Source organism: Kogia breviceps, chromosome 8 (genome assembly GCF_026419965.1).
Source record: "Kogia breviceps isolate mKogBre1 chromosome 8, mKogBre1 haplotype 1, whole genome shotgun sequence".
Taxonomy (NCBI): Eukaryota; Metazoa; Chordata; class Mammalia; order Artiodactyla; family Physeteridae; genus Kogia; species Kogia breviceps.
The window spans coordinates 6,247,182-6,265,082 of NC_081317.1; the positions used below are offsets into that span (position 1 = coordinate 6,247,182).

Sequence of the window (17,901 nt, forward strand, 5' to 3'; positions counted from 1 at the left end):
AAAGGCCCTCTGCTTTGAGCCTGCCTTCACTGAGCAAGCTTGTCTTAATTATTTTTCTCAAATTGCATACCCTCCAAGCTTCCCGTAGACTATATATATCACGACTCCTTAACAAGCCCTATAGATAACAGCTCTAACAGCTCTGATGTATGGGTCACTATAGGAATAGGGGCTTAAGCTGTTTTTCAGAAACCTGGAGTCAGCTCTTGTCCAGTTTGAGCTGGCTTAGACTGGTTGGGATCACTGACCCTAAAACTGGGCCTACCTAAGTGTCCGATGAATGACCTTCTGTCGTCAGAGGGCCAAAAACTCCACCCTCAGATCATGTTAGGCGCCTCCATTTTTGAACACACATCCCAGGAAGAAGGATGTTACTCAGATAACACCTGCGCAGAACACCGATTACCTCACCTTTCCCCACGCCTAAGACCACCCTGCTTCTTTAACCCATAAATACCCCAAGCCCCTCGCCTTTGGGGAGGTGGACCTGAGACTTGTTCTCTCATCTCCTCGCTTGGCTGCCTTGTGAATAAATCCTTTCTCTGCTGCAAACCTCGGTGTCTCGGCGTTCGGCTTGATGCATGCTGGGCAAACAAACTTGGTTCAGTAACAGCCAGTGAAACTACTTCAAAAGAAGCCATGGGTACTTTGAAGAATTGCACCCTCATGCGGGCCCAGACTAAACCAGCTCAGGCCAAAAGCCACCCAGAACCTGCAGGTGCAGGGAGGCTCAACGACCAGCATTAGGTGCCTAGAAAGAAGACAAGGAAATATGTCTAGGAATCTGACCCACCCCCACTTCTGGGAATGGCCCCTACACATGGCTCTTCCCCTGAACACAATGACACTGTATTGGCAGAAGGCTGCAAAGGGCCCAGATATCCACCCACAGAGGATCAGCTATGGAGTGCACACAACGAATATGACGCAACTTCAAGATAAATCATGAGATCTATGTGCCGAGGCCAAAGAGCTCCAAGATATACTGCCCTGTGCATAAAGTCGTTACAAAAATAGCTACGGGAGCTTCCCTGGTGGCGCAGTGGTTGAGAGTCCGCCTGCCGATGCAGGGGACGTGGGTTCGTGCCCTGGTCCAGGAGGATCCCACATGCCGTGGAGCGGCTGGGCCCGTGAGCCATGGCCACTGAGCCTGCGCGTCCGGAGCCTGTGCTCCGCGACGGGAGAGGCCACAACAGTGAGAGGCCCGCGTACCACCAAAAAAAAAAAAAAAAAGAAAAATAGCTACAGTACACTACCTTTTATGTAATAAAGGGGAAAATGAAAAATAAGTATTCCTATAAAGAAACTCTGAAAAGATACGAAAGAAACTAATGTCCCTGGTTACTTGAGGGTGGAATGGAGAAGGTGGCACAGGGCAGGTGGCGGGGTACTTCTTGACATTTTTCTTCTTACATTGTTTTAGTTTTGAACCCCATGTTAACCAATTTTTAAAAATTTAACTTAACAAACAGACAACAACACATTTTCCCTATTCAAAGTGGCCCACCTTCTCTCTTTGAGGCTCCCTGGGCCCGTCACAGGTCACATGTGCAAAAAGGCCCGTGGACTCTCAGAGCCTGACTCATTCCCGGCCTCGCGCCTGCTCCAGGCACTAATGGGCAGAGCATCAGTGTTCCCAAGTGGACTGGTCTACATGCTAATTAATGGCTGTTAGGACACAGCCCCCGGAAGGCCTCCTCAACAGTCGCCAGCCTCACAAATGTTTGTGCCCCAGGAATGGGGTGGCCCTGGGTGTGGGCCCCAGCCCCGTAAGGTCTGACCCTTTACCTTGGATTTGAGCAGCAAGTCCTCTTTGGTCACCTCCCCTATAGAGTCAAGATGAGGGCAAAGGTCCCTGGAGTCCCCCATGCTGGCCTGGGCTTACCTACAAGAAAACACAAGGAATCCTGGGTTAACGGCAGCCACTGCTGGCCAGAGGCAGGGGAGGCTGGTGGCGAAGTGCACACTTTGGTCTCTAGTCGCAGCTCTGCCACATGCCAGCTGGTGACCCAGGGAAGCTACTTCACTTCTCTGAGCCTCACCCTCCTTGCCTGAGAACTGGGGAGGGAGATAACACCTGCTCTGATGGGTTGCTCAGAGGACTCATGAAGATAATATACGTCAAACGCCTGGCACAGGGCTGGCACAGGGCTGGCACAGGGCTGGCACAGGGAGAGCAGGTGCTGGGGTGATGATTAGGAGTCAAGCGCTGGGTGTGATGAGTAAAAGTGTCCACAGGGAAGATGCAAGGGTCCTGCCTACACTGGGGAAGCTGCATGTCAAGGAATCTAAAACCGCGGTACTTTTATTAAAAGAGACCAGACCCATGACTGGGAAACCACTCTACCCAATGGGGCAGCAGAGGGCTGGGTGGAGAGGCTGGATCTCAAAACCAAGTAGAAAGGCAAGAAGCAGACGTTGACCTCAGTCTTCTCTAAGCAAGCGAGACCTCTCTTCTCAAGAGCTTCTGAGAAGCCAGGTGCCCCACAGGTCACTTATCTCACTTCCTGTGAGAAACCCCACTTAGAGAAGAATCCTTAAACACCACGATACTAGAGGAGGCCATCAGAGCAGCAGCTCCTCCGGAAAATGTTTCCTGAGACGGAGCAAGTCAGAGAGAAGGGCAGGCAAACCAACCTAGGAAGAGGTCGGAAAGATGTTCCCTAAAGCATCAAATGGTGGCGTATCTGGGTGATAGATTTCACAACAGCTTTGTTGTTTTTTTTACAATGATACATGCTTATTAGAAAAACAAAACTCAGATGACGTTAAAAAAAAAAAAAAGTACAGGGGCTTCCCTGGTGGCACAGTGGTCGAGAGTCCACCTGCCGATGCAGGGGACGCGGGTTCGTGCCCCGGTCCGGGAGGATCCCACGTGCCGCGGAGCGGCTGGGCCCGTGAGCCGTGGCCGCTGCGCCTGCGCGTCCGGAGCCTGTGCTCCGCGACGGGAGAGGCCACAGCAGTGAGAGGCCTGCGTACCGCAAAAAAAAAAAAAAAAAAAAAAAAAAAAAAAAAAAAAAAAAAATGTACAAAGTATAAGGTAAAATTGCTGATGATACTGTGGCAAACTTCCTTCCTGACACTCTTCTGTGTATAATTTCTCTCTTTTTTTAAATCAGAAGGAAAAAAGCTATTTCTGTTTTGAAAAACCAATGCTTCCTTTGAGGGAAGTCCTTGGTGATTACAGGTAGTTCTGTATTCTGACTGTGGTGGTAGTTACGTGGCTCTACATGTGTGTAAAACTGCCCAGAACTGCACACACACACACACACACACACACACACACACACACACCTCATACACACAAATGGCTGCAGGTAAAACTGGTGAAATCTGAATAAGCTCTGCGGGTTGTACCAGTCACTTTGCTGGTCACGACACTGTGTTACAGATACACCAGAGCTGTGTGACCACCGGGGGACACTGGGTGAAAGGTACATGGGACCCCCCAGCACATTTTTGGCAACTTACTGTGAATCTATAACTATTTCAAAAGAAAATGTTTAAAAAGAAATAACTAAGTAAATGCTTCCACAACCCAATATTTTAGCAGAAACTGTACCCAGGAACCTGGCTTTTGATTCTAGCTCCAAACTATTACCAAGAAAGGTCCAACCAATCAAAGATGTAGGTGGAGCCCAAAGTGCTTTAATCAAAGGCAGAGGCTGTGCATCCACCAGAGGGAGGTGGACACCCCCAGGCACCCTCCTGTAGGCCCCCTTCTCACTCCAAGTGGTGAGCCGGGGGTGACGTGGCCCAGACTCCCAGCCAGAACAGGAGTGACGGGGACTGAGTAGGGGCCAGGTCCCAGACTAAGTGCTTCCCGTGTACTCTTTCATTGAAAGCTTCCCCCGGCAATCTCTGAGGCAGCTGTGTTTTGCCCCATTTTGTAGATGAGGAAACAGGACACTTCTGGTCTCAGGTCTTGCAAACAGGAGCACCAGGCCTAAGGCCGAAACCCAAGCTGGACAGACTCTCGAGGTTCTCTCTTTGGAACTTACGGAAAATGTAAACATGCAGATGCAGACGGAAGTGTGTAACACACCCCCGTGTACCCATCACCTGGCTTCACAATTAATCCATGGCCAACCTTGCTTCATCTCAACCTCCCACTTCCTCTTTTTTTGCAGCAAATCCCAGATATCACGTCATTTCATCCGTGTATGTTTTTCTACGAGACTTGAAAAAAGAAAAAGTAAAAACAAACATAACCACAATTCCATCATTTCACCTAAAAAGAAAAATCCAGACTTCCTCCTCGGTCTGTGCATGAGGCTTACACCTGAGTGGAGCAGGCTGCGGGCCTACCTTTGTGCGAAGCGACGGCCCCAGGGAGAAGCCAGCGTCCGCGCTCTCCGGTGACGGCCGACGGTGCTGCGCTGCGGTGGGCCAGGGTGAGTGCAGGCCTCTGGCAGGGAACCTAGAGGGACAAACCAGCACACCTCATGCAGCTCCGTTACCTTAAAATCACTCTTAGCACCAAGCAGGGGCTAAAAACAGCCCAGAATTCTTCCCGGGAGAGGAAAGTGAACTTTTGGACATTTGGGGTATCCACAGGCTGGACACACTCCCCAGTCCATCCACAGGGACAATAAAAACACACCACTGAAGGGACAGTTGAAGAAGGCTTGGGTGGAGCTGGCAAACAGGGCCAGCCCCTCCTGGGGGGGTGCTGGACCCTTCACTAGTCACTGCTGGGTGTTACCTTCATGATCCACGAGAGAGGGGTCTGCAGGGGAGGGCCACGGGGCCGCTCCAACTATTGCTCCCCATGGACAGAAGGATCCACCCCTTCCAGGAGTGCCACTGAGACCCTCAGATCATCCTTTGAGCCTCCCAAGAACTTTGTGCTGCTCAGAACCCCCGACCCTAGGCGATAGACACAATCAGGTTCGTCCGCATGTCACCAATGCTCCCCCTTCCTTGGTGGGCGACAGTTTCCCAGGTGTGGGCAGTTCATAGAGGGAGACGCAGTTAGAAGCTATCATTTATTTATTTATTTATGTATCTTTGCCGTACGCGGGCCTCTCACCGTTGTGGCCTCTCCCGTTACGGAGCACAGGCTCCGGACGCGCAGGCTCACGGGCCCAGCCGCTCCGCGGCACGTGGGATCCTCCCGGACCGGGGCACGAACCCGCGTCGCCTGCATCGGCAGGCGGACTCTCAACCGCTGCGCCACCAGGGAAGCCCTAGCAGCTATCATTTAAAATGGTCACATGACAATGACGGGGTTCAAGGTTCTAAATTCCAGTCCTCCTCCTTTGAACCCAGGTTTTTAGTTTTTCGTTTCCACTGAGGCCAAGTGCGCTGGGTTGGTGGCAGCTCCACACTGTTTCAAGGTGCAGTATGTGGGGTTTACGAGTATCTTTGGTATGTGCCCCAGCGCTCCAGCTAGGTGGCTGAGCCAGGCTATGAGCTTGACGCCCAGTGCCATGAACGTTGCCCCAGACAAGCATGACAGTGACAGGCCCACTCTTGGCTCACGTGTGCAATCAGACCTCTTACGTTCCTGCAACTTCAGAGAGAGAGAAAAAAAAAAAGCCCTGGGGCTGACAAGCCTCTGTGCACTCTCACTGCCCGTCTTACAGATGAAGAAACAGAACTGGAGCTTAAGCTTAAGGAGCTAGAAACTTGGCCACGGTCGATCCTGGGCTGGTATGTGGTGGGCAGGGGGCTGATCAGGTCTGTCCAGTGCAGAGCCTTGCTCTAAGTCAGGGGTCAGCAAAATCCTTCTATAAGGGTCCAGCTTGTAAGCATTTAGGCTTCGCTGCCCACAGTGACCTTAATCACATACTCTTCTCTGTTTCTGTTTTGGTTTATAATCCATTAAAAATATATAAAAAAAAAATTCTTAGCTCGGGACTTCCCTGCTGGCGCAGTGGTTAAGAATCCTCCTGTGCAGGGGACACGGGTTCGAGCCCTGGTCCGGGAAGACCCCACATGCCGCGGAGCAACTGAGCCCGTGCGCCACAACTACTGAGACTGTGCTCTAGAGCCCACAAGCCACAACTACTGAAGCCCACGCGCCTGGAGCCCGTGCTCCGCAACAGGAGAAGCCACCGCATTGAGAAGCCCGCGCACCGCAATGAAGAGTGGACCCCGCTCACCACAACTAGAGAAAGCCTGCGTGCAGCAACGAAGACCCAATGCAGCCAAAAATTTAAAAAATTAAAAATTAAAATTAAAAAAATCCTTAGCTCAAGGGCCTGACAAAACAATCCTGGCCTGCTGTCACAGTTAGCTGACCCCTGTTCTAAGTCACTGTGCACTGGGCCTCACCAAAAGCAAGCCCGATCACTGGCATTCCACATTCCACGGCACACAAATGCCCACCAGTTTAAGTAAGGCAGAGAGCAAAGAACAGTCAAGAGGGTTGACTTGGCTCCAGATTTTCTCTAAGTCAGTCATCAAGGTTGTGTGCAAAGACAGAATGACAAAGGCATCCACTGTAGCACTGTTTATAATGGGGGGAAACTAGACATAATCTAAGTGAACAACAGGCAACTGGATAAATAATAACACAACCGTACACTGTTGTACTACATTGCCATTGAAAATGATGATGAATGTTGAATCTTCCTATCCGTGAAATTAAATTAGATCTAAATAAATGGAGAGATATACCATGTTCATGGACTAGCACACTTAATATTGTTAAGATGTCCATTCTCCCCAAATTGATCTACAGATTCAATGTAATCTCAATCAAAATCCCAGCAGGCTTGTTTGTAGACATTGCCGAGCTGATTCTAAAGTTTATAAGGGGTCTTCCCTGGTGGTGCAGTGGTTAAGAATCCTCCTGCCAATGCGGGGGACACGGGTTCAATCCCTGGTCCAGGAAGATCTCACATGCCGTGAAGCAACTAAGCCTGTGCGCCACAAGTACTGAGCCTGCGCTCTAGAGCCCGCGAGCCACAGCTACTGAGCCCGTGTGCCACAACTACTGAAGCCCGTGTGTCCTAGAGCCTGTGTGCCGCCACTACTGAAGCCCCCGCACCCTAGGGTCGGCGTGCCGCAACTACTGGAGCACACACGCCTAGAGCCTGGGCTCCACAAGAGAAGCCACCACAATGAGAAGCCCACACGCTGCAATGAAGAGTAGCCCCTGCTCGCTGCAACAAGAGAAAGCCTGTGCACAGCAATGAAGACCCAACACAGTCTAAATAAATAAATAAGTAAATTTTTTTTCATTAAAAAAATAAAATTTATAGGGAAAAGCAAAAGACCTAGAATAGCCAAAACAATTTTTGAAAAGAACAAAGTTGGAAGACTTATACCACTTGACTTAAGACTTTCTATAAAGCTACAGTAATCAAGTGAGTGTGGCATGGGCTCAAACACAGACATACAGCTCAGGCGAACAGAGTAGAGAGTCTAGACCCACACATTTGTTGTCAACTGATTTCCAACAAAGGTACTGATATAATTCATTATTATTATTATTATTTTTAATGTTGGTTGTGCTAAGTCTTAGTTGTGGCGTGCAGACTTCCTAGCCGCGGCATGCGGACTCTTAGTTGTGGCGTGCGGATTTCTTAGCCGCGGCATGCGGACTCTTAGTTGTGGCACGCGGGATGTAGTTCCCTGACCAGGGATAGCACCTGCTCCCCCTGCATTGGGAGCATGGAGTCTTACCCACTGGACCACCAGGGAAATCCCAAGGTACTGATATAATTCAATGGGCAAAAGATGGTCTTTTCAACAAATGGTACTGGAACAATGATATCCATACGGTAAAAAAAAAAATGAACTTTAACCCCTACCCTACATATCGTATACAAAAATTATTTAGAAATGAATCACAGACTTTATGTAATTGGTGGTCAGTAGAGGGTTTAAAAGATCTTCCCTTTCTTCTCATTCTTTTCCATGGTTCTCAAAGAGTTTGGTTGTTCGAAAGTGCACTGTTGAGCTTTCCAGTTTGCTTTCTCATCTTCATATTGATGACATTTTTCCTCTAATTCTTTGTGCAGTGCTTCCAAATTCTTTTTCACTTGCTCATGGCGCCGCTGGAGCTCAGCTTCAGAGTCCTTCAGCTCTTGAACTTTTTCTTTGGCCTTCATCTCCAACACGTGCTCCATCTCCAACTTCATCTTAGCTACACGCTCCCTTCTTTCTTCTTCCACTTGTGCCAGGGGGCTCTTGGGAAGCGGCCTTTTGTTCGTGTTGTTATCAACTCCATTGTACGTCACAGCTGCAGGTTTTCTGCTTCTGTAGTTCTCATGGCGCACGTTACCAATAACATTTCTCAAGTCCTGCGTGTGTGTTCTTAGCAACACATTTCTTAGAATTGTCAAATCCCAACGTTTACCACTTTCAGCTTCAGCAATACCCCAAGGATACCGCCCTCCTCTGACCCTTTTGCCATTCACCTTGATGGCAGTATTGCTAACCTTCCACAGCAAGAGGTAAACGGTCCTCCACGTTTTTAACAAGTTTTTCTTCTTCATCATCATCTGTTTCTGGAAATTCACGTATTTTAATTTTATAGTTTTGGGCTTCTTTCATCATGTTTTCTAAACTGTTGGCACTTCTCTGGTGTGAGCTTTGGCAGTAAGTGGGATAATACTCACTTTTTCACGCAAACAAACACTTCATAAACTCGATATCCAATGGTTGAAGTCCATGTCTTTTTTTTTTTTTTTTTTTTTTTTTTTTTTTTTTTTTTTTTTTTTTTTTTTTTTTTTTTTTGCGTTATGCGGGCCTCTCACTGTTGTGGCCTCTCCCGTTGCGGAGCACAGGCTCCGGACGCGCAGGCCTAGTGGCCATGGCTCACGGGCTTAGTTGCTCCGCGGCATGTGGGATCTTCCCGGACCAGGGCACGAACCCGTGTCTCCTGCATCGGCAGGCGGATTCTCAACCACTGCGCCACCAGGGAAGCCCAAAGTCCATGTCTTGAAGGAGCAACGAAGTGTAAACAACACTGCATCTTGCTGTCCAGCATCTAACATCTGTTCACTCGAGATTCTGCACTTAGGTGGTCCTCGAATGCACTAGCAATGCAGTCAGTAACAGGCTGTCAGCAGTTACTATGACCAAATGCATCTCCAAACCCCAGGGCATCAGCTATTGTGAGCAGCAACTGAACAAACACCACCTTCTTTGAAGAAAACTTTGGATTCTTCCACCTATACGGTCTTTTTTATTCTATGGAAGGACCTGGATGCTCTGGAGAATATAAATCTGTGAGGAATAACGAGTTGGGTGACGTAGAACCCTAAGTGTGAATTCAACCGCTCTCTTCATTGATTGCTGTATACTTGACGTGGGAGATCTGCAAACCCCACAGAGCCCTCAAGGTCCGTCTGCTGGGTGACCACGGTGCTGCGGCTGACCTCCCCTCCACCGCAGCCCCGGAGCTCACCCTGACCCTCCCGTTGACCAACGGCCCCTCCAGGACCAGCCTGGGCACGGAACAGCCCGCCAATTCTCCGGATCACAGCCTTTAAACAAACAAATTAAAACTCTGAAACTTCTAGAAGAAAAAAACAGGAGAAAATCTTGGCGACTTTGAAGCTGGCGAAGGTCTCGGGACACAAAAGGCATTAATCATAAAAGGAAACATTGATGAACTGGACTTTTTCAAAATTAAAACTTTTTCTTTTCAAAAGATGCTGTTAAGAAAATGAAAAGACAAGCTACAGGCTGGGAGAAAATGTTCACGAAACCTGTATCTGACAAATATCCAAAATATATAAAGAACTCTTACAACTCCCCAAAGGATAAACGGTCCAATTTTGTTAAACGGACAAATGATTGAACAGATACTTCACCAAGTAAGAACAGCCAACGAGCCCATGAAAACACACTCAACATCATCTGCCATCAGAGACATGCAAGTTGAAACCATGAGATAACATCTCACACACCCAAGAATGTCTAAAACTAATAACCTACGTTACCAGCTGTTGCTGAATTTGTAAAGGAATTCTCATATATTCTGATAGGAGTGTTAAGTCGTATAAAAAGCTCTGGAAAACAGTTTAGCAGTTTCCTACAAAGTTAAGCTTATACTTATCATAGGATCCTGCAATTCCTCTTAGATATTTTCCCAGGAGAAATGAAAACATGCATCTACACAAAGACTTTACACAGACACTCATAATAGCTTTATACATAATAGCCAAAAATTGGAAAGACCCTAAATCTCCAACAAACAGGGGACTGAAGCAAACTATTGGTATTTTCCTATCATAGAATAATACATGGCATTATAAAGACCTACTGATACACACAGCAACATGAGTCAATTCCAGAAACATTAAACTGAGAAAAAGAAATCAAAGAAACAAAAAAGTACACCTTATATGATTCTACTTTTATGAAAAATTTCAAAACAGACAAAACTAGTCTGCAGTGGTAGAAACTAGATCACTAGTTGCCTGGGGCAGAAGGTAAGGCTACACTGCAAAGAGGCAAGAGAGAACTTTCTATGGTCTTGGAATGTTTTAGATGACATTATGCGAAATGAAATAAGGCGGACACAAAAGGACAAATACTGTACGACTCTACCTATGTGAGGTCCCTAGAGGAGTCAAATCCATAGAGACAGACAACAGAATAATGGTTGTCAGGGGTAGGGGGAATGGGGAGTTGATTTGTGGGTGCCGAGTTTCAGCTTAGGGAGATGGAAAAGCTCTGGAGATGGACGGTGGTGATGGTTGCGTAACACTGTGAAATACTTAACGCCAGTGAAGTACTGTACACTAAAAAATGATTAGGATGGTACGTTTCATGTTATATGCATTCTACTGACATTTAAAAACTAAAATAAAATACAATAACTTTTAAATAAGTTGCAGAAGAATACATATAGTATGACACCATTAAAAAAAAAATCTGAAAAAGCTGGGACGGGGTGTAATGAAGTAAAATACTCAATGACCAGGAGAGACACTGGTCCCCACTGGTGCCCTGCCATGCTGCTCACTGTATCTCTCCCTCTCTCATCCTTCAGGTGTCAGCCTCACTGTCCCCTGACCAGGTCCCCTGGCCACTCTGCTGAAGGCAGTCCCACCCTACCCCACTACTCTCTTTCAAGAAAGGCCCTCTGTCCATCCTGGCCCATACTTGGCATGCTCTATAATCATTCTGGTCATTTATCCTTTTTTTGGGGGGGGGGGGCCACGCTGTACAGCAGGCTGGATCTTAGTTCCCAACCAGGGATCGAACCCGGGTCCCCTGCAGTGGAAGCGCAGAGTCCTAACCACTAGACTGCCGGGGTTTTTTGTTTGTTTGTTTGTTTGTCTAATTCCTATGTTTCCTCAAGAATGTGAGTCCCCTAAGGGCAGGGATCTGTTTTATGCACTGCTGTATCCCAAATACCTAAGACATCACCTGGAACACAGTAACTTCTCAGTAAATATTTGCTGAATGAATTGGAAGTCAAAAAGCTATACAGATGCAAACTATTATACATAGAATGGATAAATAAGGTCCTACTGTATAGCACAGAAATGATATTCAATGTCCTGTAATAAACCGTAATGGAAAAGGGAAAAAAAGTCAAAAAGTTATAAAACGCTGTTATAGTAAAATTCCATTTCGGTAAAATCATTTTGTTTTTGCACCTACAGAAAGGGTGCTCTCCTCATCTCTGGGAGGATGGAGTCAAGTGATTTTGTTTTCCTCTTTTTTTACTTGTCTGCATTTTCTGCAACGAATTTGTGTTGCTTTTGTAACGTAGACCCTAATCCGTTACTTTTAAGTATAATTTTTAAAGTTTCGAAAGTAAGAGGAGCATGTGTCCGGCCTCTTCGGTACGTGGGGTTGCCCCTCTTGCGTCTGTCCGTGCTTCTCTGCAGACCCCTGAGGCCACCCTGGGGGAGGAGAACCTCATCCCTTGGAGCTCTCCAGGCCCACAGCGCATGAACAGGACACCTGAGGGCCATTTCAGAGAGGGGCAGCAGCACCTGAGTGGTCCCGGAAGCCCCAGCAGAGGAAATGCCTCAGCCGCTACCTGGAAGCCTTCAGAGTACAACTCTTCACCCCGTGACTCATTCAGAAGAAGATTTGCTCTTAACACCTTTGTTTCTGCCTCATTAACTTCTGCGCTGGATTAAAAATTTTCATCTTCTCCTACCTATCCTGCAAAGAGAAAACGGCATTTTTGCTTGGTTTTAATGAAATTAATATTCACCTCCATAGAAGCTGGAAAACACAGACAAAGGTAAAATGAAATAAAAATCACCCGTAATCCTTCTATACAGAAAAAAATTTGGTTACTGCTTTGGTAAGTCTTATTCATATGTATGAATATATAACATTTAAAACTAAACCAGACTATTAACAGATACAGTTTGTATACAGATTTTTTTGGTTTATATTATACACATTTCCCACATCACTAGATTTCTTTTCAACAACTTCATTTCTAATGGCTGAATAACATTACACCACATACAATTTAAGCTCTACAATACCTTACTTAACCATTCTCCTACTGTTGGACACTTAGGATATTTGTGTGTGTGTGTGTGTGTGTGTGTGTGTGTGTGTGTTTTGTTATTAGATATATGGCAGTGAGGAATATTTTAGAATATACATCTTTGACTACATCTTTGACCACAGGAAAAATTACTGGGTCAAAATGTTTGTTTTGAAGGCACTAGATATATACCGATAAATTTTCCTCCAGAAAGATTATATAAATTTATCTGCCTCCCAACGGTGTATGAGTAACATAGAAAGTTTAAGGTTTACTAACACTAGTTAAAAAGTTAATGGTTAAAAATCATTTTATACAAATAGACCCACAAACATAGAAAACAAACTTGTGGTTAACAAAGGGGAAATTAGGAGGCTGGGATTAACATACACACCCTACTATATAAAATAGACAACCAACAAGGACCTACTGTAGAGCACAGGGAACTCTACTCAATAGTTTGTAATAACCTATAAAGAAAAAGAATCTGAAAAAGATTACACATATATATATAAACTCACCTATATATATATATATATATATCTATATACACACATATCTATACCGATGTATACCTATATATGTACGTATGTATAACTGAATCACTGTGCTATACACCTGAAACTAACATGACACTGTAAATCAACTATACTTCAAGTTTTAAAAAATCAGTTTACATACAGGGAAATGTCAAGTGGTAGTACCAAAAACTTTGGGTGCTTAATACTCCACGCAGGACCTGTGAAACAGCTGAAGTGCATCAGGCTGCAAGGATCATACTTTACTGACCGCAGCTGTCTAAACATTTTCATTTTGTTTTATCTTGGTCCCCAACCAACACTGACCTCCTCAGGGTGATGGGAAAGAAGCCAGGCCCGGGCCCTGCCCTCATGGGGCGCAGAGTTCCCCGTTTCAACACCAGGGCACCTGTGTGCAGCCTCAAGGGATGCTATAATTACTCACGGGAACCACCTTCCACTGCGCTCTGACCACATGTCAGCTGCTCCACACCCGTCATCCCCGGGTTGTCTGTAATCTCACACAAGGCAGTTATGGAGACAGCTAGCCCTGCGTTCCACTCCTTGCTCTTGTCACTTGCAACCTGTGTATCTTTAGCTAAATCACCCAACCCTCATCCAGGCAAATGGGGACAAAGACAGCAACTAGGGTAACTGAGAGGATGAAGTGGGACCATGCATGGGAAGGATTTAATGACTTCTGATCACTTGGACTTGCAGGGCGGCTCAGAGTTTCTATTTATCTGCACAGCAACAAAGTTCAAAAAATGCTTAGTACTATAAATTGTGTTACTGGCCATGTTTTATAGCTCTGGAAACTGAGATTGGTAGGAACGCAAGTCGCATGTCCTGCATCAGCTTTTCACTCAGGGCTCCATTGCTCAGGACGGCGCAGGCCGACCAGCCCAGCCGAGAAATGTATAGTGTCCACCAAGTATGACACACGGCAGGTGACTAACGCAGTTCTGCCTCTCGGTGACACTTTTAAAGATCCAAGCTCACCTCCTGGTGCTTTTGACATCAAAGTAAAGCCCTGAAAAGAGACCCAAGGGAATGGGGCAAATTTCTTAAATAGGGTTCCTGTCCCAAGGCAGCCAGCACCTCTGCTTCTGGGCAAATCAATTCCCTTTCTCAACATAGGCTGAGAAACTGTTCCAGAGAAAAGGCACCAAAAAGACTTGACAAAATTGGATCCTGGATCAATGGGGAAAAGGACATTAGTGGAACAACGGACATATTTGAATATGGACCACATATTAGATAACAGTATTTGTTATGGACCCAGTTGTGTCCCACCAATTCGTATGTTGAAGTCCTAACCTCCAGCACCTCAGAATGTAATCGTATTGGGAGATAAGGTCTTTAAAGAGGTAATTAAGTTCAGTGAGGTCTTTAGGGTGGGCCTTAATCCAACCTGACTGGTGTCCTTATAAAGAGGAGGAAATCTGGATACAAAAGGAGGCACCAAGGATGCACCCAGAGAAAAGACCATGTTAGGACACAGCAAGGAGGTCACCGTCTACAAGTCAAGGAGAGGCCTCAGAAGAAACCAAACCTGCTGCCATCTTTATCTTGGACCTCCAGCCTCCAGAACTGTGAGAAAATAAATTTCTGTTGTTTAAGCCACCCAGTCTGTGGACTTTATGGCAGCCCTGGGAAACTGACATGGTATTATTTCAATGTTAAAGTTTCTGCAGATGAAAACCATTTTCTGGTTATATATTACAGTGTCCTTGTTCTTAGATAATTCCTCCTGAAATATTTAGGGGCAAAGGGTCATGATATCTGCAACTTACTCTTCAATAGATCGGCAATAATGATTCTGGTGATAATGAGTGTATAAATATATAGACAGTAAACAGGGCAAACATATTAATAATCAGTGAATACAGGTGAAGGGTATAAGTGGGATTTCATTTTATTATTCTTTTCGTTTTTCTATAAGTTTGATGTTTTTCAAAATAGACACTTTTGAAAGAGTCCCTTTAATTCACTTAAGGTGGGAGCAGGGAGGGGTCTTTCGGAAAAGGTAACCCTAACTCAACAGCAGAAGCTCGAGTGCCTACTCTGAGCTAGGCACAATGCCCAGCACTTCACGACACACTCTTGGGGAAGGACCACTGTTTCTCATCTCATGGAGGAAGAACGGAGGCTCCGAGATGGGAAGCCGCTTGCCTGAGACCACAGAGCAAGGAAGTGGGGCGGTGGGAAGGGAGCCAGGTGGGGTCCGCCTTCACAGCCCTTCCCACTCTTCCCTCTGTGCAAATAAATGGAGCGCACACGGCGGGCGTTTAATAAAGACTGAAAGGGAAAGATACCTGTGCTGCTGAGAGGCCTGGATGCGGGAATGGGCCTTCTTGAGAGCCGCAGCTCCGCCGTGCTGTTGCGAATCACCGCCCCACAGCCAGCGCCCGAGATGCCAGCCAGAGGGGTTGCGTCTCCACTACAGCGACCCCAGGGCACCTCTCCCTCCTGACCCACCGGACCCACCTCCTCTCTCGGGGACGAGAAAGCAGGAAGAAAGGAGGCAGGCCGGTAGGTCTGGCACTGAGCCCACCCGTTGCAGGCCCCGGATGAGCCTTCCAAGATGCTTCATCCTGAATAAGGGCAGGCATGTTCCCCCTGCCCCGGGCCTGCACGGAGGGACCGGGAAAGTGACCCACCTCAACCCCACGCAGGAGCGCAGGCAGTGAGGCAGCACATCTGAGCCTGGCACAGCTGCTGCCACCAGGCCTCATGTGGCCATTACTCATCACTTTCCTAGGGGTTCTGGCTACATCCTCCTGCCACCTAAGAGCCCAGTTCCTCAGGATGGGAAGGGGATGCTACCAAGCCCGCCCCCAACACAAGAACCCCACCTGCCCTGATCCTTACCACAACGGCCACTCCACACCCCACACCCCTGTGCCCACACCCCTCCATGCTGCCCTCCGCCCCACAGAACACGTACCTCTTCCCTCCCTCGTGCCTTCTCTACGTTCTACTTCCAAGCAACCCCATTTTCTCCAAATCCCAGATACATCCCTTCCTTTAATCAGTCTTAATTCACTGAGTCCACCATCTTTCCGACTCTCAAAGCAGGACCCTCAAACCTCCTTCCCTGCCAAGCCCTGCCTGCCGCCGCCCGGTGTGGCCCTGTGTACCGGCACGGGTACTGAAAGACCTCCCTAAATGCTCACGACCACTCTGGAGGTCAGGCAACACTGAACTAAATCCATCTCCACCTCCATCACTAAACGAGGAAAGACAGAGGCTCAGAGAGGCGAAGTGACTGGCAGGGGGCCACACAGCTACTGAGCAGCTGAGCCAGGGTGCAAACCCAGGACTGCCTGCCCCAAAGTCAGCGCTCTGAACTGTCGGCTCTACCAGCTCCCAAACAGCCCTGGCCAGACTGGGGTGGGATGACCTTTACATCCTTGAACCCACACCCCCACACCCCCAGCGCAGCTTCCCCTGGCTTCCCTCACGAGTACCTCTTCTGAGGCATTCTTCACACAGCATTTTTCTGCTCAACTTGAATTCCTTAAGTTTAGGATAACATCTTTTCATGGCCCGAAACCTGGTATTGCACTTTGTTCTGGGGGCCACAAGAGTCTGTCAGTGGGGTTTGTGGCTGCCCCACGCTGGCAGTCCCTGGGGCTTAACAGGCGGGAGGCAGTGGCTGGCCACGGTCACTGAGAAGCTGCAAACCCTGACGTAGGTCTAAGCCGAAACTCAGACTAGGACCCCGAAAACCACCAAGCAGGAAAGGATCAGAGAGGCTCATGCCCAGGTCACACAGCCAGGAAAAGGCACAGCAGGGACTCCGGTGGGGAATCTGGCTCAGAGAAGGCAAGTTTCCTGGCCAGACTCACACAGCAAGCTGGTAGAACTGGGACTTGAACCCAGGGCCTATAATTCAGTCCCCTGCTCTGTCATGGTACCGACCAAAGCGCAAACCAGAGCACCAACTTCAATTCACAAGGCAATCCTCCCTCCCAGCCCTGATTCCCTTGCCTTGCTCTATTTTTTTCTATTTCCATGGCATCACCTTCTAACATACTTACATACTTATCAGGTTATCAGAACATAAAGTCCACTAGTCCAGGGGTCTTTAGTCTCTTTTGCTCCCTGATGTTTTTCAAGCACCTAAAACGGTGCCTGCTCTGCATACTGAAAGCTCAGTAAATAGCTGCTGAATAAGTAAACCAGTCTAACAAACATTCACTGAACGCTTACTATGGCCAGGCTGTGAACTGCATTCATTTTGCTGGATCCCAAAGACATTCATGCTCACTGACACAAGCCCACATTTCACCTGGCTCCACAAAGGAGCCAGCACACTCACCCAAACTCAAGCCAAACCTGGACATTTCCTTTAGGAACCAAGCTCTCAAACCAAACTAAGACATGGTCTATCTCTGAACTGAAGAGAACCCAGATTTCCCACAGGCTCCCTCTGAGAAGCAGTTTCATCCCATCCCCAAAAAGGCCCAGCAAAACTCAGAGGCTCTGCAGCTCCTCAGCCCAGCCACACGCTGCCAGATTCACAGCTGCCGCTTTTCAGCATGACTTTTGCTAAACAAGCCTCAATTAGATCTGCTACAGCCCAGGAGGTTATCAGTGGGCACTCTGGTCTTGGCCAGCGGGGACAGTGCATCTGTACCAGATGGTCCTCCCTGGGATGTCAGATGAGGAGGATCCAGAAATGCCCTTGGCCTTGTGGCCCTCTTCTTAGTGCTGTCCAGTACCCTCGGTGGGAGTGCTGCTGGGAGGGCAAAATTGGAGCCAGCTCTGAGAGCGTGAGAGATGCAGACGTTGACTCCCTGGGTTCCTGCAGAAATTCCCAAGGAGCCTCTCCTTCAGCCACCACGGACAAGGTGCCCATGGCTCACGGGCCTAGCCGCTCCGCGACATGTGGGATCTTCCCAGACCGGGGCACGAACCCGCGTCCCCTGCATCGGCAGGCGGACTCTC

At 47.7% G+C, this 17,901-nt stretch overlaps 1 protein-coding gene and 1 pseudogene across 21 annotated transcripts in view; both read right to left on the bottom strand.

The window, feature by feature from the left end:
* Positions 1 to 17,901, bottom strand: part of USP20 (ubiquitin specific peptidase 20) — an 82,372-nt gene that overhangs the window by 63,151 nt on the left and 1,320 nt on the right. For 7 of the 21 annotated variants that reach the window (XM_067040508.1, XM_067040507.1, XM_067040505.1 and 4 more), the window contains exons 2-3: positions 4,309 to 4,420; positions 1,789 to 1,885 (exon numbers count right to left, since the gene is read on the bottom strand). In XM_067040508.1, the coding sequence (XP_066896609.1) occupies positions 1,789 to 1,869 (81 nt within the window). In that variant the 5' untranslated portion in view covers positions 1,870 to 1,885; positions 4,309 to 4,420. Of the gene's footprint in view, positions 1 to 1,788; positions 1,886 to 4,001; positions 4,180 to 4,308; positions 4,421 to 17,901 lie in introns of all 21 variants that reach the window. The other 14 variants (XM_067040502.1, XM_067040501.1, XM_067040503.1 and 11 more) reach the window with 3 other exon arrangements.
* LOC131761507 (septin-7-like) lies at positions 7,836 to 13,445 on the bottom strand (annotated as a pseudogene).